The following is a 24,943-nucleotide window of genomic DNA, read 5'->3' as shown; positions in this document are numbered from 1 at the left end:
CCCCCCCCAATCTTTTTAGAAGGTTTTATGTGAAGGAATATTCAGAGTTGGAATCCACTGCCAGCAGTCTGGAGCGGCAAAGTTCATTCCACCACCTCAACATTCCACTGCCTCAACATTCCACCATCTCATTTTCCAGGAGGTGGAAATGCGGTCCTGATGAGACCTAAGGACCACCCGTGTGTGCCTGAATTAGAAATGAAAATAAGCCAGTAACAGGCTAGAAACCTGTAAGAAAGCAGCTGAAGCAATACCTTCCGTTTTCTGCTTCGAGACCCTGCCCAAGAGAGACAGAACAATTTAAATGGAGGGGGCTACGCATGCGCGCACGCCTAAGACGTTGGCCAGGAGCCCCCCGCTCCCGGCCAAAAAATTTTTGGCAACCCTACTCTGTAACAATGATATTGTTACATAATCATTACATTTTTAAATCCCGTGCTTCTTCCAAGGAGACTAGAGTCACACACATAGTTCTTGCTTCTACTTTAAACCACACAGCAATCCAGCAAGGTGAGCCAGGCCAAAGCAGGCCTTATACCCTGGTGAAGGGCAGGATTTGAACACACGTCTCCTCACTTCTAGTCCAACACACTAATTTTATCTTTCTGTTTTGCTTCAATTAAGCTGTTGGCCGTACATCAAAGTAGTTATTTGCCCATAAATATTTATACTAGCCTTTCAGCCCAAATATAGCAATGCAGTCTGGGAAGAAAAGCAGAGGAGGAGGACAAAAACAGTACGTATAAATATTTGCTAGGTTTCCCTAACTACCTGGAAGTAACTGTTACTCATCACAGAGGATCAGGGGAGTGGCTATTTAAAAGGCACCATCAAGGGTAAATATCCACCGCCCTATCAAATCCACGTGCCGCGATGTCAAAGGGAGTTTCTCCATTAATCTCCAGCTGAGAGAGATCATTAATGTTCTGCGGATCAGATTCACGGTGCATCTCGATTACAAAAAAGACACTTCCCACAGAGGCAAGACAAACAGCTCTCCTTTTCTATCTTGTCCAGACAAGCTTTAATACGGACAAGACGGGAATAGCAGAGATCACAAATGCCGGAACAGGAGAGAATAAACGCATGCATTTGCATTTATTTATTTACTTATTTCCCACTCTTCTCCCCAGGGTGGGATTCAAGGTGGCTTAGAACGTTATTCCCCCCCCTCCTCAAAGAGGCTTAGAACGTTATTCCCTTCCTCACCACAACAATCCTGTGAGGTAGGTCAGGCTGAGAGTGTGGGATGGACCCCAGGTCCAGTTTAGTGTAGTGGTTAAGAGCATGGACTCTGGGAGAACTGGGTTTGATTCCCCACTCCCCAACATGCAGCTGCTGGGGCGACCTTGGGTCAGTCACAAGTTCTCTCAGAGCTGTTCTCTCAGGACCAGTCCTCGAGAGAGCTCTCTCAGCCCCACCTACCTCACAGGGTGTCTGTTGTGGGGAGGGGAAAGGAGACTGTAAGCTGCTCTGAGACTCCAGGTGAAGGGCGGGGCATAAATCCAACCTCCTCCTCCTTCCCCTCCCCCTCCCCCTCGCAGTGAGCTTCCATGGCAGAAGGAGAACTCCAGGATGGGAAATACCTGGAGATTTTGGGGGTGGAGCCTGAGGAGGGCGGGGTTTGGGGGGGAGGTACTTCAGTGGGGTGTAATGCCATAGAGTCAGCCTTCCAGAGCAGCCATTTTCTCCAGGGCAACTGAGTTCTGTCAGTGTCCTCCCAGGAGATCTCCATCCACCACCTGGAGGTGTTAGCAGCCCTACTTAGGATCCTGGCCTGACACTCCATCTGCTACACCACACCAGCTCTCAGTGGACTTAAAGGGCTCCCAGCAAAGGTATGGGAGGGCACCGACATGCAACTGGGCAACATTTGTCCAAAAATCAGTGCAAATGACCTCAGCGATACAAGCTTAAAATATCTGTGGTAACGCCATAGGGAGTAATGCCATAGAGCAGGGGTGTCAAACATGAGGCCCGGGGGCCGGATGAGGCCACCCCCGGGAGGGCTTCCATCAGGCCCACGGTGGAACTGGCCATCTCCTGCTTCCAGCTCCGCTGCTGCTGCTGCATCATAGCTTGCTTTGCCAGAATCTCTCAGTCACTCAGCCATTTCATGTTTTAACCGGGGTCCCAGACTCAGAACTCTGAGCATGAGGTTTCTGTGGCGAACGTCAATAAATCTGTCCTTGAAAAAGAGCAGTTTCTGTCAGAGCTCTCTCCACCCCGCCTACCTCCCAGGGTGTCTGTTGTGGGGAGGGGAAGGGAAGGGAGTTTGTAAACCGCTCTGAGACACCTTTGGGTAGTGAAGGGCGGGGTATAGATCCAATCTCCTCTTCTTCTTCTTAAATGGAGACAGTAAAAGGACTCCTCTAAAGTAGACAGCCCATGGGAGGAAATAATCCGCTTGAAAACTCCTGAGTCAAAGAAAACGTTGAGGGGATTCGGGGGAGTATCAGAGGCCGAAATGCTGACAAGAGTAAACGATGAAATCCCAGAATGAGATTACCCTGCTGCTAGATAAGGAGTGCCCCGTCTCTTAAGGAGCGCCTCGCCTCACTCAACACCTGTGGGTGAGGCCCTATGTTTCAAGTAGGCTAATGAATTGGGAATGAGAGAGGAGGTTCTCTGCTGGAAGAAGAAGAAGAAGAGGAGGAGGAGGAGGAGGAGGAGGAGGAGGAGATTGGATTTATACCCTGACCTTCACTACCCAAAGGAGTCTCAGAGCGGCTTACAAACTCCTTTCCTTTCTTCTCCCCACAACAGACACCCTGTGAGGCAGGCGGGGCTGAGAGAGCTCTGACAGAAACTGCTCTTTTTCAAGAACAGCTCTTGTCAGAACTACGGCTTGCCCAAGGTCATCCAGCCAGGTGCATGTGGAGGAGTGGGGAATCAAACCCGGTTCTCCCAGTTTAGAGTCCGCGCACTTAGCCACGACACCAAACTGGCTCTCCAAACTGGATTGACCGCTGAGTGCAATTACCAACTCTAGGTTGAGAAATTCTAGGAGATTCCGTAGGGGGGGTATACCCTGGGGAGGGGAGGGCTTGGGGAGGAAAGGGACCTCAGTGGGGTATAATTAGGGTTGCCAGTCTCCAGGTGGTGTAGGGTTGCCAGGTCCCCCCTGGCCACTTTGTGGGGGATGGGGGTAGTGTTGAAAGATCCAGGTTGGGAAACTCCTGAAGATTTGGGGAAGGCAACGGGAGGACAGGGACCTCAGTGGGGTACAATGCCTTAGAGTCCAGTTTGAGAGAGCCAGTTTGGTGTAGTGGTTAAGAGCAGTGAACTCTAATCTCGAGAACTGGGTTTGATTCCCCACTCGCCCACATGCAGCCAGCTGGGTGACCTTGGGCCGGTCCCAGTTCTCTCGGAGCTGTTCCCTCAACAGCAGTTACCTCAGAGCTCTCTCAGCCCCACCTACCTCACAGGGTGTCTGTTGTGGGGAGAGGAAGGGAAAGGAGACTGTCAGCCGCTCTGAGACGCCAAGGGAAGGGCGGGGCATAAATCCAACCTCTTTCTCCTCCTCCATTTTCTCCAGGGGAACTGATCTCTGTCATCTGGAGATCCGTTGTCATTCCAGGATATCTCCAGGCCCCACCTGGAGGTTGCCATGCCAACCCTAGGGCCGAGGCTGAAAAACCCTAAAACTAGAATGCCACCTCCTTGCAAGCTGGTTCCCGAATTCTTTCGGCTTGTTAATTTCCCTCCTCTGGGAGGAAAGCATTTGACATCTGAATTAAGAGATCGATCAGCTAGCAAAATCCATTCTTCTGCTTATTCCAGCGTGAACTCCCCTGGTCCGATAGCCGTTCCACAAGCCAATAAGACTTATTGCTCAACTACATATGCACAAGCTGCTATTGATCTCTTAAATCTTAAATTTACGTAGTTTCCTTCCCAAGGAGAAAAATTCATGAGATGGGGAATGCACATGTAAGGTCGTAAATACAACTGATCGGCACATGTCTGAGTGTTTTTGTTCTTGCTTGCTCTCTCCTTATGCGGCCGCCCTCTGTGTTCCTAGAGAGAAGCACAGGAAGTGTGGGAAGACGTGGAGATGCATGGGAACCTGGTACGAAAACAGAGATGCCAGCCTCCTCCAGTTAGGGCCTGGGGTTCTCCCAGAATTACAGCTCCAGACTGCAGAGATCAGTTCCCCTGGATAAGAACATAGGATAAGAGCATAAGAGAAGCCAGTGTTGGATCAGGCCAATGGCCCATCCAATCTGTTACACAGTGGCCAGAAATACCAGGTGCCATCAGGAGGTCCACCAGTGGGGCCAGGACACTAGAAGCCCTCCCACTGTGCCCTTCCCCCCAAGCACCAAGAATACAGAGCATCCCTTGCCCCAGACCGAGAGTTCCTATCTATATCTCGTGGCCAATAGCCACTGATGGACCTCTGCTCCATATGCTTATCCAATCTTCTCTTGAAGCCGTACATGCATGTAGCCGCTGCCACCTCCTGTGGCAGTGCTTTGGAGGGTGGGATCTAGGGCGTTGTACGCCACTGAGGTCCCTGTCCTCCCCAGGCTCCATCGCCAAATCTCCAGGAGTTCCCCAACCTGGATCTGGCAACCCTTACCCCCCATCCCTCACTAGTGGCCAAGGGGGACCCCACTGTGGTCCCTGTCCTCCCCAGGCTCCATCCCAAAGTCTCCAGGGATTTCCCAACCTGGAGCTGGCAAACCTACTCCCTCCTCTGGTGGCCGGGGCGGGACCTGGCACCCTATCTGAAAACGTTTAAGCCAGCTGATCACCACCAGACCAAACGGGCAAGATGGTTTCAAACAGAATATGGATTCTGACACTCCAGCTGTCCCTGTTTCCCGGGTTAAATCCCTATTTCCCTTCACTACCCAAAGGAGTCTCAGAGCGGCTTACAAACTCCTTTCCCTTCCCACAACAGATACCCTGTGAGACAGGTGGGGCTGAGAGAGCTCTGACAGAAACTGATCTTTTTCAAGAACAGCTCTTATCAGAACTAAGGCTTGCCCAAGGTCATCCAGCCAGGTGCAAGTGGAGGAGTGGGGAATCAAACCTGGTTCTCCCAGATTAGAGTCCGTGCACTTAACCACTACACCAAACACCAAAATCACTGTAACTGTAGGGACAGCATACTTCCTCTCATGAGGAATTTTTTTAAAATAAATCTTGCAGCGTCATGTTCGGCACCACATCACTTCCTGTAAAAAAAGGAAGTGACATAGGGTAGTGTATAGCCTGAGTAACTCCATCTTTGTTACAGGCTGGTGCTAATGACCTTTTAGTTGTCTTGAGTTTTGTGAGGGGATGGCTGCCAGGCCACTCTCAAGGGAACATTTTTCACTTTCGTGCTTGTTAGCTTATCTGCAAAGCCTGATTTGGTTCCTCTCACCACTAGATACCAAGTGTGGGATGGCCTGGCTCATCCTAGTCTTTGGGATAGCTTGATTAATGATTTCTTGACTGGTAGCCAGCATTTTGGATATAAAATGCTTAGTTTTAGCCAGGGGTCATTTCCTGCAGGAGTGCACAGGAGCGGATCTCTGGCAGTAAGGAGCCTAAGGGGCGGGCACATGCAACAAGCCCCACCCCCTGCTCCCAGCAGCCCTCAGTTGGGCCACGAGGAGCAAGAAGCAGCCGGGTAAGTTGCAGAGCCCCCCCCAGCCCGACTTCAGGTACAAGCTCTCCCTCCTCTGCGAGGACAGATTTGCACATCCCCCCCCCCACAATCGCTAGCAATCCAAAACAGTCCAGTGGAGCCTGAGCGGTGGGTGTTGCCTTCTGACACACTTCCTGTGATGTCAGGGGGTGTGGCATATGCAAATAAGCTATGCTAATAAATTATGCTAATGAGCTCCTGCACCTCTTTTTCTACGAAATGACCCCTGGTTTTAGCTATGTATCTCGTCTCAAAGTCTGGCTAAGTTTCATTGTGCGTGTGTGTGTTCGAGACCCAGCAGATGGGAGCTTAGCATACTATTTCTGTAAGTGTTATCAATGCTTTCCTTGTAAGCAAACCTGGGATTCCTGAGACCCTGGAGCTCCTGGCCAGAGCCCCAAACAGGGAGCTCTAGGAATTTCTGGAAACTCTATGGTTTTACCTATGTCATTTCCTCTTTTTATGCAATGCAGCCCACAGTCCTCACACCTGGCAACTCTACTCGCCTGATTCACTGTGCAATCCTAAACAGGATTATTAGTGCTGTTCTCACGATGCAATACATCATTTGGACAGAGAAGCTGCCACCAGCTCAAATGCAGGGAACAATTAAATAAATTAAATATTACATTACATTACATTACATATTAGGCTTCTATACCGCTCCTTCCCGAAGGCTTGGAGCGGTTTACATTGAACATTTAATCACCTACCTAGGGACACAGTGTGTGTGTGGGGGGGTGAATGCCTTACCAGGCACCTAAGCAGCCGAGATTTCCTTCTTCTTCTTTTTTTTTTTACGTAGTTCTTTTTCATTGGCGGGTTCTTGCTATGTCCAGGCGGCGGTGTCTTCGGTGGAGGTCTTTTTCTCTCTTCCATCGGTTCCTTGGGGTGGTCTTACGGCGCGCGGCTGCGCAATGCTGTAGCCGTTGGTCTCTGTCCCGCAGGCTCTGACCATGCTGCGTCACCACGCCACCGCGACGCCCGGACCAATCACCACTCGAGTCGCTCCGCTGCCCGTCGCCGGCCTGCCACCGTGTTTTCCCTGCCGGGTCGCCGCTCGCCGCTGCCGCTGCACCTCGCCACCGCCTTTGCACTCCAATTTTTCATTGGAAATAGGGTGCCCCCCACGACCTAGGAGTGGGTACCCATTTATCTACTTGCCTTTTTAAGGGCTTTCGAACCGCTGGGTTGGCGGGAGCTAGGACAAGGGCCGGGAGCTCACTCCGGCTGCGGTGGGACTCGAACAGCCATTAGGCTGTTCGGTGACAGATTACTTTATGCAGGCTTTTACCGCCTGCGCCACCGCTCCCTTGATAAATAAATATTGAATGTTTATTAATTATTTCTGTTGATTGAATGCTTTCATTACGTAAATAAGGAGAAGCTTTTGGAACAGCACAGCTACACATGTGCTTTCATCCACACAGCCATGTAGCCCAAATTTCTAGCTGTGCTCCTCGGAACTACTTGTTAAAAATCACAGGGCTTCTCCCTGACACATGACAAAATGTCTGAAGATAATTGTGTGCATGATAGGTGTCACTTCTCCTCCCCAGCTGAATTTGTCGTTGTTTTCATGCTCCTAACACACACGTACACACGCAAAAAAAGAGGGATGCAGAGAGCGGGAGAGAGAAAGCACGTCTTTCCATATTATTGAACTGAAAGCAAAATTGGAGAAGGGGTTTATTAAGGCGCGGGAATTGTTTAAGGTGTCATTCGTTTGACAGCCGCCAATTATTCACCAGAAAGTTTTGAAACATTGCCTCTGAATGCAGCTACCAATTACAAAGGGGCGAAATCTTTTATGAAAAGTGAGCTGACAGGGAAATTATGTGTAAAATGCCATCAAGTCAGCAGCCAACTTACGCCGACCTCAGCGAGGGGATTTCAAGGCAAACGAGAAGCAGCGATGGTCGGCCATTGCCTTCCTCTGCAGAGTCTTCCTTGGTGGTCCTGATGGGGACATGATTGCTCTCTTTAAGTGTTTGAAAGGCTGTCACTTAGAGAAGGGCAGGGAACGGTTCCCGTTGGCAGCAGAGGAAAGGAATTGCAATCATGGGTTTAAATTACGGGCAGAAAGGTACCAGCTGGGAAATCACAATAAGACTAGTTTAATTCAGCAATGGAATTGGCTTCCTAGGGAGCTGGCGTGCTCCCCCTCGCTGGCAGTCTTCAAGCAGGGGCTCGACGAACATTTGTCAGGGATACTTTAGGTTGATCTGCATTGAGCCGGGCTGCATTGTGCTAAATGGTCTCTGTGGCCCCTTCCAACTCTGTGATTCTATGTGTCTTCTCTTCCAAGCATTGACCCTGCTTAGCTTCCAAAATGGGACGAGATCGGGCTATACTACGGTGTCTTCCCTCCCAGTGACATTGGCCCCGGTCACATGGGAGGAGTTGCCCCGTGAAACGGACGGATTGAGGCTGGATTAAACCAGCGCGATCAGGTGCCAACATCTGGCAAGCGTCGCGCCCCCTCCCCCAACCCGTCCCTTCCGGCCGAAAACGCGGTTTAAAAAGGTACCAGCAAACAAGCAGTATCTTCAGGAAAACGCGTGGCGCGGGCATGCGTCTGATCAGGGGCACACTGGTAGGCCGTCGCATCCAGCACCCGTCCGCGTCCCACGCATGCGCACAAATGCGGTGCGTCGTTGTTGCCTCGCGTGGTGTGATTGGCTGCCGGAGGACAGAGCCGTGGGGGAACGTGAGATCACGATAGTGCGCTTCAGTTTGTTGCGGCTCTAAAAAGCCACACTTCCCCCGCGGCTTTTCCTGCTGGTGTGACTGGGACCTTTATTAGGTATATGCAGAAAAAGAGAGCGCAAGATAAAGAAATCGTTATCTTCCCTTTCTTTTATTCGATCTTCACCACCAGATATGTGGATTTTGTAGGTATCAGTCCATCCTATAGTCAGCTGTCTTGTAGATGTGCCTGTCCTCAAACGACAATAATTTCTTGAGCTCAAATTTACCTTGAATGGAAATTACCTTTCACATCATTGGGAGCTCCAAACCGATTCACTAGATCATTTTAATGCAGTAGTATAGTGTCAGGACCCTCAGCATCAATGGAAACACACACTTGCAAGAAGGTTTTACTTTATTGGAGATGCATGGACAGGAACACTGTTAGGAATGCGCAACACAGTTATAGTACATTCATATGAGCATTACCCACACGCGCCATTAGGCCTGGGAACGAACTGCTACCCAAAGCAAAACAGGTATGAGCTTCCCACGGCTCTGCCTGTCTAAAGCCAAAGCAATGATCTACGTGACTCCTCCAGCGGCCTTGAGAGATACGCAGTGCATTTTGCAGCAGAACGGCAATTAGCCATAGGGAAAGGTATGCACGTCTGTGCAGAGGAAGGTATGCGCATGTGCAAAGAAAAACACCTTTTGGCAGCTTGCTGACATATACAGTCATAGAATCGCAGAGTTGGAAAGGGCCGTAGAGGCCATCAAGTCCAACCCCCTGCCCAGTGCAGGACCAGCCTAGAGCAAGGGTGTCGAACTCATTTGTTACGAGGGCCGGATCTGACATAAATGAGACCTTGTCGGGCTAGGCCATGCACACGAACACAAAGGGTTTCTTTTGTTATTTTACTTAAAATACAAACATCCTTAAAACTTGAGCACTCTTGCAATATTTTGTTTATTTAACAGTGTCTGATAACTGACACCTCTTGCTCTGAATTATTGCCTCAAAATGTCTGCGCGGTTGCAATCTTGAGTATGGCTGTTCAGGTGTGTATCTGTAAGCTGCACACCTACGATGACGCAGCAGCAGCAGCAGAACTGGAAGAAGAAGCAGAAGACAGCCACTTCCACTGCGAGCCTGATAGAAGCCCTCCGGGGGCCTAATCCGGCCCTTGGGCCACATGTTTGACACCCGGGCCTACAGCATCCCTGACAAGTATATAGAATCATAGACACTCAGAGTTGGAAAGGGCCATACAGGCACGACTAAAATACAGGGTTGGCAACTCCAGCTTGAGAAATTCCTGGAGATATGGGGGAGGAGCCTGGGGACTGCAGCATCTGAAGGAGGGAAGGAGCTCAGTGGGCATGCAATACTGTACAGACCCCTCTTCGAAGCTACCACTTGATCCAGGACAACTGATCTCTGCAGGGGTCATTTCCTGCAGGAGCGCACAGGAGCGGAGCTCTGGCAGTAAAGAGCCCAGGGGGCAGGCACATGCAACAAGCCCTGCTCCCAGCTCCCAGCAGCAGAGCAAGAAGCAGCCAGGTAAATTGCAGAGCCCCCCTCCGGCCCCCGGTCCAAAACAGTTCAGTGGCACCTTTAAGACCAAGTTTTATTCAGGTACAAGCTCTCCCTCCTCTGTGAGGACAGATCTGCACATCTCTCCCCCCCCCCAACAGCTAGCGATCTAACACAGTCCAGTGGAGCCTGAGCGGTGGGTGTTGCCTTCTGACAAACTTCCGGTGAGGTCAGGGGGTGTGGCCTATGCAAATAAGTTATGCTAATGAGTCGTGCTAATGAGCTCCTGCACCTCTTTTTCTACGGAATGACCCCTGGATCTCTGTATTCTGGAGATCTGTTTTCATTCCAGGAGAACTCCAGGGACGGCCACCCTGTAACCCTGTGTAACTTTCCGTGTTCACCACCTCCTCAAGTGGTCACTTCTTGAATGGAAAGAGCTACATTTGGTGTAGTGGTTAAGTGTGTTGACTCTAATCTGGGAGAACCGGGTTTGATTCCCCACTCCTCCACTTGCACCTGGCTGGATGGCCTTGGGCAAGCTGTAGTTCTGACAAGAGCTGTCCTTGAAAAAAGAGCAGTTTCTGTCAAGAGCTCTCTCAGCCCCACCTGCCTCACAGGGTGTCTGTTGCAGGGAGGAGAAGGGAAAGGAGTCTGTGAGCCGCTCTGAGACTCCTTTGGGTAGTGAAGGGCGGGGTATAAATCCAATCTCTCTTCTCTCTCTCTCTCTCTCCTCCTACATGTAGGGCTGGCAGCCTCCAGGTGGGACCTGGCGTTCTCCCGGAATCACAACTGATCTTCAGACTACAGAGATCCAGTTGCCCTGGAGGAAATGGCTGTTTTGGAAAGCAAACTCTACGGGATACCATCGACTGCAGAAGAAATCCCTCCCCAAATTCCCCACTCCATGGGCACCACCCCCAAAGCTCCAGGAATTACCCAGGTAGGAAGTGGCATGCTGGAAATCGAGTTGGGTTATAGCAGGCGCTGAGCGGTTCCCCTGACATGGCAGGGAATATTGGATTGTCCTTAACACTGGGCACTGTCCACAAGTGCCAAGTCACGGCCGCGCTGAATATTCATATGACATTTCCTTCAAGCGCTGAAGGGAAAGTGTAAGAAGCCTTCGAGCTCGGAGGTGACCAGAGAGCCGCTGTCTTTTCCCAGCTCTCTCTTCAGTATTCCCAAAACTGAAGAGTGCACAGCAACGCACGATGCGCAGATGGCAGCTCTTTGGTGCAGTTAACTGGAAACATGGTGACTCACGAAAGCTCCTACCCTGCCCCAGATTTTGTTAGTCTTTGAGGTTCTATGGGACTCTTGCACTTTTCTACTGCTAGGTAAAGGTAAAGGTTCCCTTGCTCGAAAGCCAGTCGAATCCGACTCTAGGTTTGCAGTGCTCATCTCTGTTTCCAAGCCGAAGAGCCAGCGATGTCCGAAGATGTTTCCGTGGTCATGTGGCTGGCGTGACTAAACACCAAGGCGCACGGAACGCTGTTACCTTCCCACCGAGGTGGTACCTATTTATCTACTTGCAATTTCTTGCTTTCGAACTGCTAGGTTGGCAGGAGCTGGAACTAGAGACGGGCGCTCACTCCATTATGCGTCGCACTCGGGTCTCGAACTGCTGAACTACCGACCTTCTACAGCCTGCAGTTCAGCGTCTTAACCACTTGAGCCACTGCAGCTCCTACTGCTACAGAGAGACTAACACCAATCCTTATTTATTTATTTATTTAATTCAATTTATCCCCCACCCTCCCCGCCGAAGCAGTTTCACTGGAAACGATAAGTCTAGTGGCTTATGAGGACAAGAGAAGTGCCGGTTTTCAGCCAAGGAGCTTAAGAACTTTTCTTAACAGATTCAGGCAGGTAAACATGTTGGTCCGAAGCAAGAGAACAAAGTTTGAGTCCAGCGGCACCTTCGTATATACCCAGAATTAAATGTTGTTGGTCTTAAGAAAAGAAGGAGAGATTGGATTTATAACCCTGCCCTTCACTCTCAGAATGTCTTATAATCTCCTTTCCCTTCCCCTCCCCGCAACAAATTCCCTGTAAGGTAGGTGGGGCTGAGAGACCTCTCTCTCAAGGATTGCTCTAGAGAGAACAGCTCTGAGAGGACTTGTGACTGACCCAAGGTCACTCCAGCAGCTGCATGTGGAGGAGTGGGGAACAGGGACGGATCTACTATGAAACTAACCAGGCTTAAGCTTCAGGGCCCCTAATCCTGGAGGGGCCCTGGAGCAACTCTTTTTTTAATGAGTGAATTTTTCAACAAAATGGATGGAGGCTTTTTTTTAAGTGTTTGTTATTAAAATAAGGCTATTTTAGTGACAGAATCATAAGCCGATGGGTTGAAGTAATTAATATTGAACTTAGAATATGCTCTAATACTAGGGTTGCCAAGTCGTACCTTATCCTGAAGTGGGGGACTCCCGTCTTGATCCTAGAGCACCGCATCCATGTCACCAGAAAGTGACGTGACCATGCCAGGCATGCTAGGGGCGGGGCCACGACCATCCGAGGGAAAACCATAGAGTTTTCCCTTGGATGACTATGGCCCCGCCCCCAGCGTGCCCGGCGTGGTCGCGTCACTTCCTGGTGACGTGCACGTCGGGGTGGAATTCCCCCCGGGGCCCGATCCAGCGGCGGCGGGGAACGGGCCTCTGGGCTGGGGTTTTCCCCGCCCCCCGGGGGGACTTGGCAAGCCTATCTAATACCCATTTCATATGGCCTCAAGATGTTGTTGTTGTTGCTAGTTGAAAAGGGGCCCCCATAACAGTTCAAGCTTCAGGGTCCCAAAACTGTAGGTCCGCCACTGGTGGGGAAATGAAACCCGGTCAGCACTCTTAACCCACTACACCAAAATGGCTCTCTAAGGCAGCTGTTCGCCACTGGACTCAAACTTTTCTTAATGTTTGTTGTGATGGAGTAGGCTTCTATTTAGTTGGGGAAACGGCCTCACCTGCCCCCTTACGAAACGGCGATGCTTCCCACCTGACTCACCAAGCCTCCTCTCCAACATCCGGATTCTCCTCAGGGAATCCGACTCCCAAACAGGCCCAGCCCAAGATAGCACAGCCGCGAGTTTCCACACTGATTAACTGCAATTTCTACTTGACACGGGAAGACGAGAATGTGCCACAGGTTTCTCTGGTTGCGCGCTGTTTATCTCTTCCCTCTCCTACATCGACTCCTACGTATGAGAGGAAGAGAAAAGCGGCCGCTCCCCCCCCCATTCCACTTTCATATTTAGATCAAATCCATTTGGGATTCATTTCCATGATATTAGCGTAGGTGTGATTTTTTTCCTTTATGGCACAAGATACATCTGCATGCTTCTATAGCAATGTTCCGGGTGTGTACAAACACACAAATCTAGGGTTGCCAAATTGTTTTCGGCCGGGAGCAGGGGGCTCCCAGCTGGTGTCTGGGGTGTGCGCGCGTCACCCGGATGTGATGTCGCACGCTGGGGGTGGGGCCACGGCCATTTGAGGGGGAAATTCTATGTTCTCCCCTCAAATGGCTGTGGCCCGACGTGCACGCGGGGGTGGGGTTTCCCCCGGGCCTGATTTTTGTCGCGTCAAAAATCGGGCTGTCAAAGTGGGGGATTCCTCGCCCCCCAGCCCCATTTGGCAACCCTACACAAATCTGTCCCACTTTCTGAATTCCTTCGCGGGAAAGGGCGGGCTGTTACACTGGGTGTCGGAGGGTTACCAACCTCCAAGTCGAGTTGGGAGTTGAAAAGGACTGGGTTCGATGCATGGAGAACTCGGACTATGACATGTGTTCAGACGCGTTTATTGTACTTCACGACAAGGGAAAACGGCCCTGCAAGGCCTACTATATACACTCCACTCGGCACACCTCTGTCCCCATTGGAGGGTTTGAATCTCCCGCCAAGGGCGCTATTGGTGGACTCTAGGTGGACTAGGATCCTAGCATGGCTCTTTTTGTAGAAAAAGTCCAGCAGGAACTCATTAGCATAATAGGCCACACCCAACAGCAAAACTCATTAGCATATTAGGCCACACCCCGACAGCACCACTCATTAGCACATTAGGCCACACCCCATGTTTCCAGAAGTATGGTCATCCAGCCACACACACCTTTCCCTTCTTATTCTGTTTACCTTGTTTGTTGTCAAAACCCAGGCCTTTTTTTGTAGCAGGAACTCCTTTGCATGTTAGGCCACACACCCCTAATGTAGCCAATCCTAATGAGTTCCTGCTATTGGGTGTGGCCTATTATGCTAATGAGTTCCTGCTGGGCGTAGCCAACTCAGGAGCCAGCCGGAACTCCGTTCCTGTGTGTTCCTGCCCAAAAATAGCCCTGGATCCTAGGTCCCCTTTGTGTTTGGGGACCAAGCTCCTGCTTAGCCACGGACCCCTGGTGGCAGACTATAAAGTCTGGAGATTCCAGGAGAACTCCTGTTATGTAAAAGGAGTTCTCCTGGAATCTCCAGACTTTATAGGTCATTTCCCCTAGAAAGATATGCCCTGACCTGTATAGCCCAGGCTAGCCCAATCTCATCAGATCTCAGAAGCTAAGTAAGGTCGGCCAGCCCTGGCTAGTATATGGACGGGAGACCTCCAAGGAATACCAGGGCTATGATGTGGAGGCAGGCTCTACCCCCAAATCTGCAGATGTTTCTCAGCCCAGAGGTGGGCAACCCTAAGAAGAATCCTGAGAACAGCGGTTACAGGGCCAGCGGCTGCATATAAATACACAGCCAAGTGCAATTGTGACATTAGCAGCCCGCCAGTCGGTGCCCTCCGCCCTCTCTCTCCTTTGCATGTTTAAACACCCCAAGCTCTACCCTGACCTGGATAGCCCAGGCAAGCCTGACCTTGCCAGATCTTGGAAGCCAGGGGTCATCTCCTGCAGGAGCGCACAGGAGTGGAGCTCCGGCAATAAAGAGCCCAGGGGGCGGGCACGTGCAACGAGCCCCGCCCCCTGCTCCCAGCAGCCCCGGGCCACGAGGAGCACAAGGATCTGTGCGTCCCCCCCATAGCTAGCGATCTAACACAGTCCAGTGGAGCCTGAGCAGTGGGTGTTGCCTTCTGACACACTTCCGGTGATGTCAGGGGGTGTGGCATATGCAAATAAGTTATGCTAATGAGTTATGTTAATGAGTTATGCTAATGAGCTCCTGCGCCTCTTTTTCTACGAAATGACCCCGGTTGGAAGCTAAGCAGGGTCGACTGTGGTTCGTACTTGGATGGGAGAAGACCTCCTTGAAATATCAGCCGTCGGGAGGACAGGGGCAGGCTTTATTCAGCCGCCTCTCTGAATATCCTCCAGGCCCCTAGTAGGGGTTCGTCACCAGAGGTCAACATGACTTCCAGGCATACACACAAAATACTCACCAAAATTATAATAACAACAAACATCCCAAGCTTTACGCTGACCTAGATCACGTCAGATCTCAGAAGCTAAGCAGGGCCGACCCTGACATGTAGTTGGAAGGGAGACCTCCAAAGGAATACCAGGGCTGGGATGCAGAGGCAGGCAATGGCAAACCACCTCTCCGAAACGTCCCAGACCCACTAGGGGCTGCCAGAAGTCAGCCGTGACTTCCAGCACAAACACACACACACATACAGTGCAGTTGAGCTCCAGGCATTTGAATGGCATCCAGTAAACTGAATATTGGAAAAAGGAATTTCTAGTTTTTGGAGACTTTTGTGGCATAATATATCATGGCCACACACCCCTAGTGTAGCCAATCCTCCAAGAGCTTACAGAGCAATACTTATTGGGGCTACTGTAAGCTCTTGGAGGATTGGCTACACTAGGGGTGTGTGGCCTAATATGCAAAGGAGCTCCTGCTACCAGTAGAGCCCTGGCCAGAACTATGGCTTGTCCAAGGTCATCCAGCAGCTGCAAGTGGAGGAGTGGGGAATCAAACCCGGTTCTCCCAGATTAGAGTCCCTTCCCCAAACCCCACCCTCCCTAGGTTTCACCCCCAAAACATCCAGGTGTTTCCCAACCCTGACCTGGCAGCCCTATATACTATGCGGCCTTCCCTTCCGCAACCAAGATTAAGAGTGCTCTGTTCTCTGTGGATGCGCTGTCTCTCTCTCAGAAAACCCTTCCATGATAATATATTCTGGACTTCATACGGTAAGACTCAGCATTTTCTCTCTGCATCAAAAGTAGGCACACCTTTCACGAGCACAGCGGAGCCTTTGACATGAAATATTCAGGATCCGGAGCTATAAAAATTGCATTAGCAGCCCCCCTGCTAGCTTTCTGCGTTCACCCTCTTGGCTCTGCACGTTGCCAAGAGCTTCAATTTGCCTTGGCCTTAAACTAGCCGCGGAACGCAGAGACAACCCGTCAGTGCCACACAAAGCACTTATTTGTTTAAGCCGTTTGTTTAAGCTATTAAGTGAGCATAGCCTAGCAAGGAGGTTCAAGAGAAGGGGGTGATGACCTGGGAAGTCCCCCTTTCAAATCTCAGCCGCCACCTTCCTGGAAAATGATAGCGCCTTTGAATAATTCAAAGGGCTTTCTGTACACTGAACAGACATGAACACACATGAAACTACCGTACTGATTCAAACTCTTGGTCCATCAACATTTAATATTGTTTACTCAGACTGGCAGCGGCTCTCCAGGGTCTCAGGCGGAGGTCTTTCACATCGCCTCCTACCAGTGTCCCCTCTAAGCTGAGTTAGTGTGAGCTAGCTCACAGTTTTTTAGCCTCCGGCTCACACATTTTTGCCTTCGCTCAGGAAGGAGGGCTCCAGAGCAAACTAATTGATGCAGCAGCCAAATCGCTCGCTCACCACTTTAATGCCGGTAGCTCACAAAGCAGAAGTTTTGCTCACGAGACTCCACAGCTTAGAGGGAGCACTGCACCGGTCATGGCTCCAATGAGCCAGCTAAGCCCTGACGCTGCATTAAGCCGAATGTAAACACAGATTTCAAGGTCTGAAGTGTAAAACACTCCTCAAAACAGACTGAACAAGAAGAGAAAGAAACTTTTTTGACTGCCACGGTACCTTGATAAAGGACTGAACACGGGTGTGGAGCAGGCCGATGCTCCCTCTAAGCTGTGGAGCCTTGTGAGCAAAAATTCTATTTTGTGAGCTGCTGGCATTAAAGCTGTGAGTGAGCGATTTGGCTGCTGCATAAATCAGTTTGGTCTGGAGGCACCCTTCCCGAGCTAAGACAAAAAGGTGTGAGCTGGAGGCTAAAAAACTGTGAGCTAGCTCACTCTAACTCAGCCTAAGAGGTAACACTGGAGCTGGCCCATCCGAGCCACGGCAGTCGATCGGATATTTGGAATAATTTACCTCTGCGTCAAAGGAGGACTGTGTAAAGCCACTTTGAGCTGCATTATTCAGAGGAACTTTGAGCACAGACAGTTTGGTTTACAGGGACACTTTAAATATGTGTATATTTCGAACTGGGATGTGTTTTTGTAATTTGCACCCTAATATAAATGCTTAATAATAATGATTGAATAGATTGCATAATAATATCATGGTTGTTGTAGATTTTCCGAGCTGTATGGCCGTGGTCTTGGCAGAGGGTAATGCCTCTGAGGATGCCAGTCACAGCTGCTGGCGAAACGTCAGGTCCTACGATGCCATACAGCCCGGAAAAGCTACAAAAAAAAAAAAGAACTCCGGCCATGGAAAGCCTTCAACAATATCACAGTTGTTTTTCTTTGGCTGCACGGGGGGGGGGGGGGGGAGCGTGGCTGTTTGCCCCGGGGCTAAAAACTGCGCGGTTGTGGGAGCAGACCTACCGTGGACGTCCCGTGGAGGTCCTGTGGTAGGGGGGAGGTGCCGATTACTCCACAGTCCTGCGGCGCGGCAAAGAAGCGGGGCGCAGGGCAAACGGGGTTGGGTTTTTAAAAAAAACTCAAATGTGCGCATGCTCCCTTAGGTGCTTGTGCGCATCCGTGGAGACTTTGGAAAAAAAACACCTTTTTGCGAGGGGACATGGGCGGGCGCCGGAACTACCACCGGAAACGCGATCAGACGCCCGCCCTTGCCCCGCGGTTTCAGGAAACTAGTACCTCCGAGGTACTAGTTTTTTACCGCACATCTTCCGCGGGAAGCCTCGGGTTCGCCACGGGAGCTCGATGCTTCCCACGTGTGGTGGTGAGATCTTTCGTCCCTCTAGCGTGCCTAATGCGCCGTGTGACCGCAGCCATTGACTTGCAACCAATCCCGTGATCTCACGTTTGCATAACCACCTGGAGGTTGGCAACCCAAGTTCAGTTTGGGAAGCGTGTCTCTCTGGGAGGCAAGGCCACATCCACAGCGGACTTTAAAAACAGGCTGTGGACATTTCTCACCGTCTTTCACCACCAGCTGCGGCTTCGGCTTCTTGTATCCAGAGCCCTCCGCCGGGCTTCCTAGAAATGCCTCAGGATTTAATTGCGGGAGAGACGTGGACTGAAGAGAGGGGGGGCAGGTCCAAACTTGCGTTTCATTTTCCTCAGCCGCTGAATCAGAAGCGCCGCGTTCCTGCAGAGGGCACTGAATGTGTGATGGAGCTGCTGAGGTTGCAAATGACTCCCCATTAATATTCAGCGCACAAAGTACGATTCGGAGGATGTGCGAAATGAGCAAAGAGAGATACTGCTTGGCTGGGTGGGAGGCAGAGAATGAACGACGTTGTCTACGCACAGCCAATCGAATCTCCACTGGCCAATCGGAAGCCTCACTGGTCCCACCCACTTTGTAAAAGCACTTGGCGAGCACCAGGAAAGATCTTGGCAGGCACTATGGTGCCCAGGGGCACCAGGTTGGAGCCCCTGGTCTACTCTGATAGACAGTGACTCTCTGGGGTTTGGGATAGAGGGCTTTCCCCGTCACCTTGTACCTGATACTTTTAACTAGAAATGCTAGAGGTTGAAACTGGGACCCTTTTGCACAACAAGAACATGCTCTACCACAAGCGTACTGTGTCCAGTTTTGGGCAACACATTTTAGGAAGGACGTTGACAAGCTTGAGCGTGTCCAGAAGAGGGCAACCAGGATGGTGAGAGGGTTGGAATCCAAGTAGGCTTGCCAAGTCCCCCCGGGGGGCAGGGAAACCCCCGCCCCAGAGGCCCATTCCCCACCGCCGCCAGATCGGGCCTCGGGGGAACTCCACCCCGATGTGCACGTCACCAGGAAGTGACGCAACCACGGCGGGCACGCTAGGGACAGGGCCATGGTCATCCGAGGGAAAACTCTATGGTTTTCCCTCGGATAGTCATGGCCCCACCCCCAGCGTGCCCAACGTCGTCACATCACCTCCTGGTGATGTGGATGCGGCGCGCGCGCGGGCGCTCCGGGATCAACCCGGGAGTCCCCCGCTCCGGAACAAGGTAAGACTTGGCAACCCTAAATCCAAGTCCTATGAGGAAAGGCTGAAAGAGTTGGGTATGTTTAGCCTGGGAAAGAGAAGGCTTAGAGGGGACATGATGGCAGTCTTCAAATATCTGAAGGGCTGTCATGTAGAAGATGGAGCAGATCTATTCTCTCTTGCTCCAGATTGCAAGATTAGATCTAATGGGTGGAAATTACAAGGGAGTTGTTACTGGCTAAATATCAGGAGAAACTTCCTAACTGTAAGAGTGGTTGAGCAGTGCAACAGACTGCCTCGGGAGGTGGTGGATGCTCCTTCACTGGTCGTTTTCAAGCAGAGGCTGGATGACCATCTTTTGGGTATGTTGCAGGGCTACCTTTCGGCTACGCTCCTGCAGAGTGCAGGGGGTTGGACTAGATGTAGGGCTCCCAAATCTCGCCAAATCGCGTCGGGGTATCCGCATGTCTTTGCAGAATCCGTGCCACGGGGACGGTGAGACGCGTTGCATCGCCGTCGCCAGGACATGACACTATGCATCCATCAGGTATAGATGGCATTCTATGTCTGGGGCAGTGATCCTCTGTATTCTTGGTGGCTGGGGGGGGGCAAGAGCAGGAGGACTTCTGGAGTTCTGGCCCTGCTGGTGGACTACCTGATGGCACCTGGTATTTTTGGCCACTGTGTGACACAGAGTATTGGACTGGATGGGCCATGGGCCTGATCCAACATGGCTTCTCTTATGTTCTTCTGAAGGGAAATTCCTAGAGATTCATCCAAAAGTGACAACACAGCTGCCACAAACTCTACCCTCTCTAGGAACCCCTGTGCTGCGAACTCTAGTAATTTCTTGAATGGGAACCAAGCTGTAGTTGAGCGAGGGCATATTTATTCTAAAAATCAAAGACTTTTGCCGTCATTCAGGTCTCTTCCACCTTCAGTCAGAGAGGATACTGAAACTACCTGGACTATATTACATCGTGTTCCATCATGAGAACCTCTTATTTGCCATCATCAACAGCTAATGTCAAGAACCAGGTCCATGCCACTAGACTGGCTACTCTCTTTTGCTTGCATCCATGCACAAACACAACTCCATCTTGAAGGCAGGAGCAAAGTGCACCGCCCTCAGCACTCCTTTAAGCCCCAACATTGCCTCATCCTCACATATTACGTCGCATGCACATTGTGTCTCAGTCCCCACTCCATGCTAGAAAAAGACCATCACACATGAGTTGTGGGACCTCCTCAATGCCAGAGGTGCCGTACCTGATTGAGAACAGGACCACTGAACACATGGAAAGGGGCCTTCAGCCTGTATACTCATAAGAATGTAAGAAGAGCCCTGATGGATCAGGCCAGTGGTCCATCTAATCCAGCATCCTGCCTCACACAGTGACCAACCAGTTCCTCTGGAGGTCCAATAACAGGGCATAGAGGCCGAGGACCTCATTAGAAAATAAGAAAAGACCTGCTGGATCAGACCAGTGCTCCATCTAGTCCAGCATCCTGCCTCACACAGCAGCCAACCAGTTCCTCTGGAAGGCCAACAACAGGGCACGGAGGCCGAGGCCTTCATTAGAACATATGAAGAGCCTTGCTGGATCAGACCCAGCAGTCCATCTAGTCCAGCATACCGTCTCACACAGTGGCCAACCAGTTCCCCTGGAGGGCCAACAACAGGGCAGAGAGACTGAGGCCTTCATTAGAACATAAGGAGAGCCCTGCTGGATCAGACCAGTGGTCCATCCAGTCCAACATCCTGTCTCACACAGTGGCCAACCAGTTCCTCTGGAGGGCCAGCAATTGGGCACAGAGGCCGAGGCCTTCATTTGAACATAAGAAGAGCCCTGCTGGATCAGACCAGGGGTCCATCTAGCCCAGCAATCTGCCTCACACAGTAGCCAATCAGTTCCTCCGCATGGCCAACAACAGGGCATAGAGGCCAAGTCCTTCATTATAACATAAGGAGAGCCCTGCTGGATCAGTGGTCCATCTAGTCCAGCATCTCATCTCAAACAAAGACTGACCAGTTCCTCTGGAGGCCCAGCAACAGGGCATAGAGACCGAGGCCTTCTCACAATGTTGCCTCCTGGTGCTAGGATTCAGAGGCTAAACGCCTCTGAACGCGGAGGTTCCCTTTGGTCACTGTGGCTAGCAGCCACTGATAGACCTCTCCTCCACGATCTCCTCAGACCCAGCCTGTATACTCCCTAACATGTGAAAAGAGAGGGGAGGATGAATGGCCACGTCTTCAGCTGCACAATGGTGAGTCTTCGCGTGGGCTGTCCGGGTCCTGGCAGTTGCCCAGTGGTGCCAACCCCTGATGCCAGCCCTGTCCAGATAGTGAACATGCTAAAAAAAAAAAGGAATGGGTGAAGAAGAGGGGAGGCGAAATGCATTCTTCTTACCTTCCGTGAAGCTGCCCGAGAGGGTAATTGCTATAAATACTTTTCCTTCTGGCTCCAGGTCAACCTGCAAGAGATGGAAAATGGGGGGGGGGGGAGATCATCAAAATGAATGAAGTCTTTGGGGATGTCCCAGATATCATCATTTATGTACCACCCGCAGAGTGAGGAATGCAGTGAGCAGACGGAATCATATTCCATTTCCAAAAAATACAATACGGCAACGCATAATACAACTCTAGTAAAAACCAGGTGCCTCAGTGGTTAATGATGTTAAATTTAAGTTTTTGTTTGGAGATCTTTAAAATTTAGGATCTCAAAGGACCCTGGCTACTAATGGAGGTAACCCACGGAGGGGGGACGCCCGCTGCCTCAACCAAAGGCTTGGTGGAAGAGCTCCGTCTTGCAGGCCCTGTGGAATTGTAGTAAATCCCGCAGGGCCCTGATCTCACACGGGAACTCATTCCACCAGGCAGGGGCCAGGGCCGAACTGTCAGCACTGTAAACTCACAAACTGGATCAGAACAGTTATGTCTAAACTCAGAAAAATTGTACGAAAGAAGAAAAAGAGAAATTATCTAAACTGGCAAATTTAGAAATCACTAATAAAGTAGAGTACCTAGGAATACAGATGACTAATAGGAATAGTTGATTAATGGAAAATAACTATAATAAACTATTAGAAGAATTAAAGAAAGATCTCTTAAAATTGAAAGATATACAATTGTCGCTGTTGGGAAGAATAGCCACCATAAAAATGAATGTATTGCCACGCTTCTTATTTTTAGCTCAAAACATACCAATATTAAAGACAAAAACTTTTTTCAAAGATATGGATAAAATTGTAAGACAGTTTATATGGTACCCAAAGAAACCAAGAATTAAATTGAAATACCTGTAAGAGAAAAAAGAAAAAGGAGGAATGGGACTATCAAATTGGGAATTGTATTACCAAGCTTCAGTACTAACATGGATTAAGAGTTGGATAAAATTAGAAGATAGGAGAACACTAACTCTTGAAGGACATGATCTGGCAATGGGATGGCATGCATATATTTGGTACAACAAAGATAAAACACATAAAAAATTTCATCAACATGTATTGAGAGGAGCTCTGATAAAATATTGGCAAATCATAAAAGACAAAAGTTATGAAAAAATCCCAAAATGGGTTTCACCATTGGAAGTGTATATAAAGCCAATACTTTTGACGCCTGAAAAAATAATAACATATGATCAACTTCTAGATAAAAAAGACAAGACTCAAAACTTAGATAAAAACAATATTAATTTAACATGGTGGGAATCGGTGCCATTAAGTTCTATCTATAATAAGACTAAAGCAACAAGAAATGGTTGTATATGAATAATCCCCTTCCTTAAAACGATAAACATCCTGTCCAGTAACTAACTAAAGGGCACCCCCCCTCCCAATAACTTAAAGGAGATGATGATCTTGAAAATAGACCTTATGGTTACCAACTCCAGCTTGAGAAATTTCTGGAGATCTAGAGGTGGCTTTTGAGGAAGGAAGGGAGCTCAGTAGAGTATAATGCCATACAGTCTACCCTACAAAGAAGCCATTTTCTCCGGGAGATTGGCTTTCTCCAGTCTGGAGATCAGTTGTGATTCCAGATGATCTCCAGGCACCACCTGGAGCCTGGCAACCTAACCCTGATTCAGGGGACCTCTTAGAGCAAAGCCATGCAGGTTAGGTAGACAGGTGGGTATATTTTGAGGCACTGGCACTTCAAAGAAGGGAGGAGACCCAGCTGCTACAGATGTTGTTTTAACCACTATTTCTTAGTTTTCATTCTTGCAGTGGAAGTTCGCTGGTCACAACTTTACAGGGCTGGTTTTCCAAAACACTAAGCCTCTGAATCCCAGAGCTAGGAGGCAACATCAGGGGAGGGCCTTGGCCACTATGCCCTGTTGCTGACCCTCCAAAGGAAGTGGTTGGCCACTGTGTGAGACGGGATGCTGGACTGGATGGACCACTGGTCTGATCCAGCAGGGATCTTCTTGTGTTCTAATGAAGGCCTCGGCCTCTATGCCCTGTTGTTGGCCCTTCAGAGGAACTGGTTGGTCACTGTGTGAGACAGGATGCTGGACTGGATGGAGTACTGGTCTGATCCAGCAGGGATCTTCTTGTGTTCTAATGAAGGCCTCGGCCTCTATGCCCTGTTGTTGGCCCTTCAGAGGAACTGGTTGGTCACTGTGTGAGACAGGAGGCTGGACTAGATGGACTACTGGTCTGATCCAGCAGGGATCTTCTGATGGTCTAATGTTCTTAAGCAGTGTGCTTGTGCAGATCTCCAGCAGTAACCTTGCTCTCTCCACTCACCACCAAGTATTGCATTCCCCCCGGTTATTATTCATATTATCTCCTTAAAAAGAAACATTTGTTTATTTTCTTCAGGGCTTTAGAGAAGCCGTGTTCATCTTTTCCTCCTTCCCCCGGGCGAAATGTAGGTCAGTCTTTGAGGAGCGCTTTTGTTTACCGTTCCTTTTACAGCCATTCTGACAAGATCTCCTGAAGTTCAAGTCACCCCCCTCACAGGCAATCTATAAAAAGCTCCCGGAGATTTCTTTTTAAAGCGATGGTTTGCTAAAAGTAAACATAAACCTCACACTTCATGTAAGGTCTGCAAGGGTTGGAAAATTTCTGGAAACAGCAACTTCCGAAAGCACGACTCAACGGTTTTTGAGCCGCCTTCCCCTAGTGTCTTTACTTTGCAACCGGATTCGAAATAAGCATTTTGTTTTTAACGAGCCGGGAGAAAAATAACCCATACGGTTAGGGTTGCCAACTCCAGATTTGGAAATACATGGAGATTTGGGGGTGGAGCCTCGGGAGGCTGGCATTTGGGGAGAAGAGGGACTTTGGAGGGCTATAATGCCATAGAGTCCACCTCTCAAAGCAGCCATTTTTTCCAAGGGAACTGATCTGTGTAGTCTGGTAATCAGTTGTAATTCTTGATCTCCAGGGCCCCATGATACATGTTACAAATTATCCCCGCAGTGGCTTGCAGTGGTAAAAGCAAGGGTCATTTCCTACAGGAGCGGAGCTCCAGCAGTAAAGAGCCCAGGGGGCGGGCACATGCAACAAGCCCCACCCCCTGCTCCCAGCAGCCCTCAATCAGAGCAAGAAGCCGCCAGGTAAGCTGCAGAGCCCCCCCCCCCGGGGCCCCGGTCCAAAACAGTCCAGTGGCACCTTTAAGACCAAGTTTTATTCAGGTACAAGCTCTCCCTCCTCTGCGAGGGCAGATCTGTACGTCCCCCCCCCAATAGCTAGCAATCCAAAACAGTCCAGTGGAGCCTGAGCGGTGGATGTTGCCTTCTGACACA

At 50.2% G+C, this 24,943-nt stretch overlaps 1 protein-coding gene across 1 annotated transcript in view; it reads right to left on the bottom strand.

Moving 5' to 3' along the window:
• The window catches only part of PRKCH (protein kinase C, eta), a 193,624-nt gene that overhangs the window by 116,659 nt on the left and 52,022 nt on the right, over window positions 1–24,943 (bottom strand). Inside the window, exon 2 of the mRNA XM_015422013.1 lies at window positions 21,599–21,662. Coding sequence (XP_015277499.1) covers window positions 21,599–21,662 — 64 coding nt within the window. The remainder of the gene's footprint in view (window positions 1–21,598; window positions 21,663–24,943) is intronic.

Source organism: Gekko japonicus, unplaced genomic scaffold, assembly GCF_001447785.1.
Source record: "Gekko japonicus isolate JY-2015 unplaced genomic scaffold, Gekko_japonicus_V1.1 scaffold166, whole genome shotgun sequence".
NCBI classification, from domain to species: Eukaryota; Metazoa; Chordata; class Lepidosauria; order Squamata; family Gekkonidae; genus Gekko; species Gekko japonicus.
This window is presented reverse-complemented; position numbering and strand designations above follow the sequence as displayed.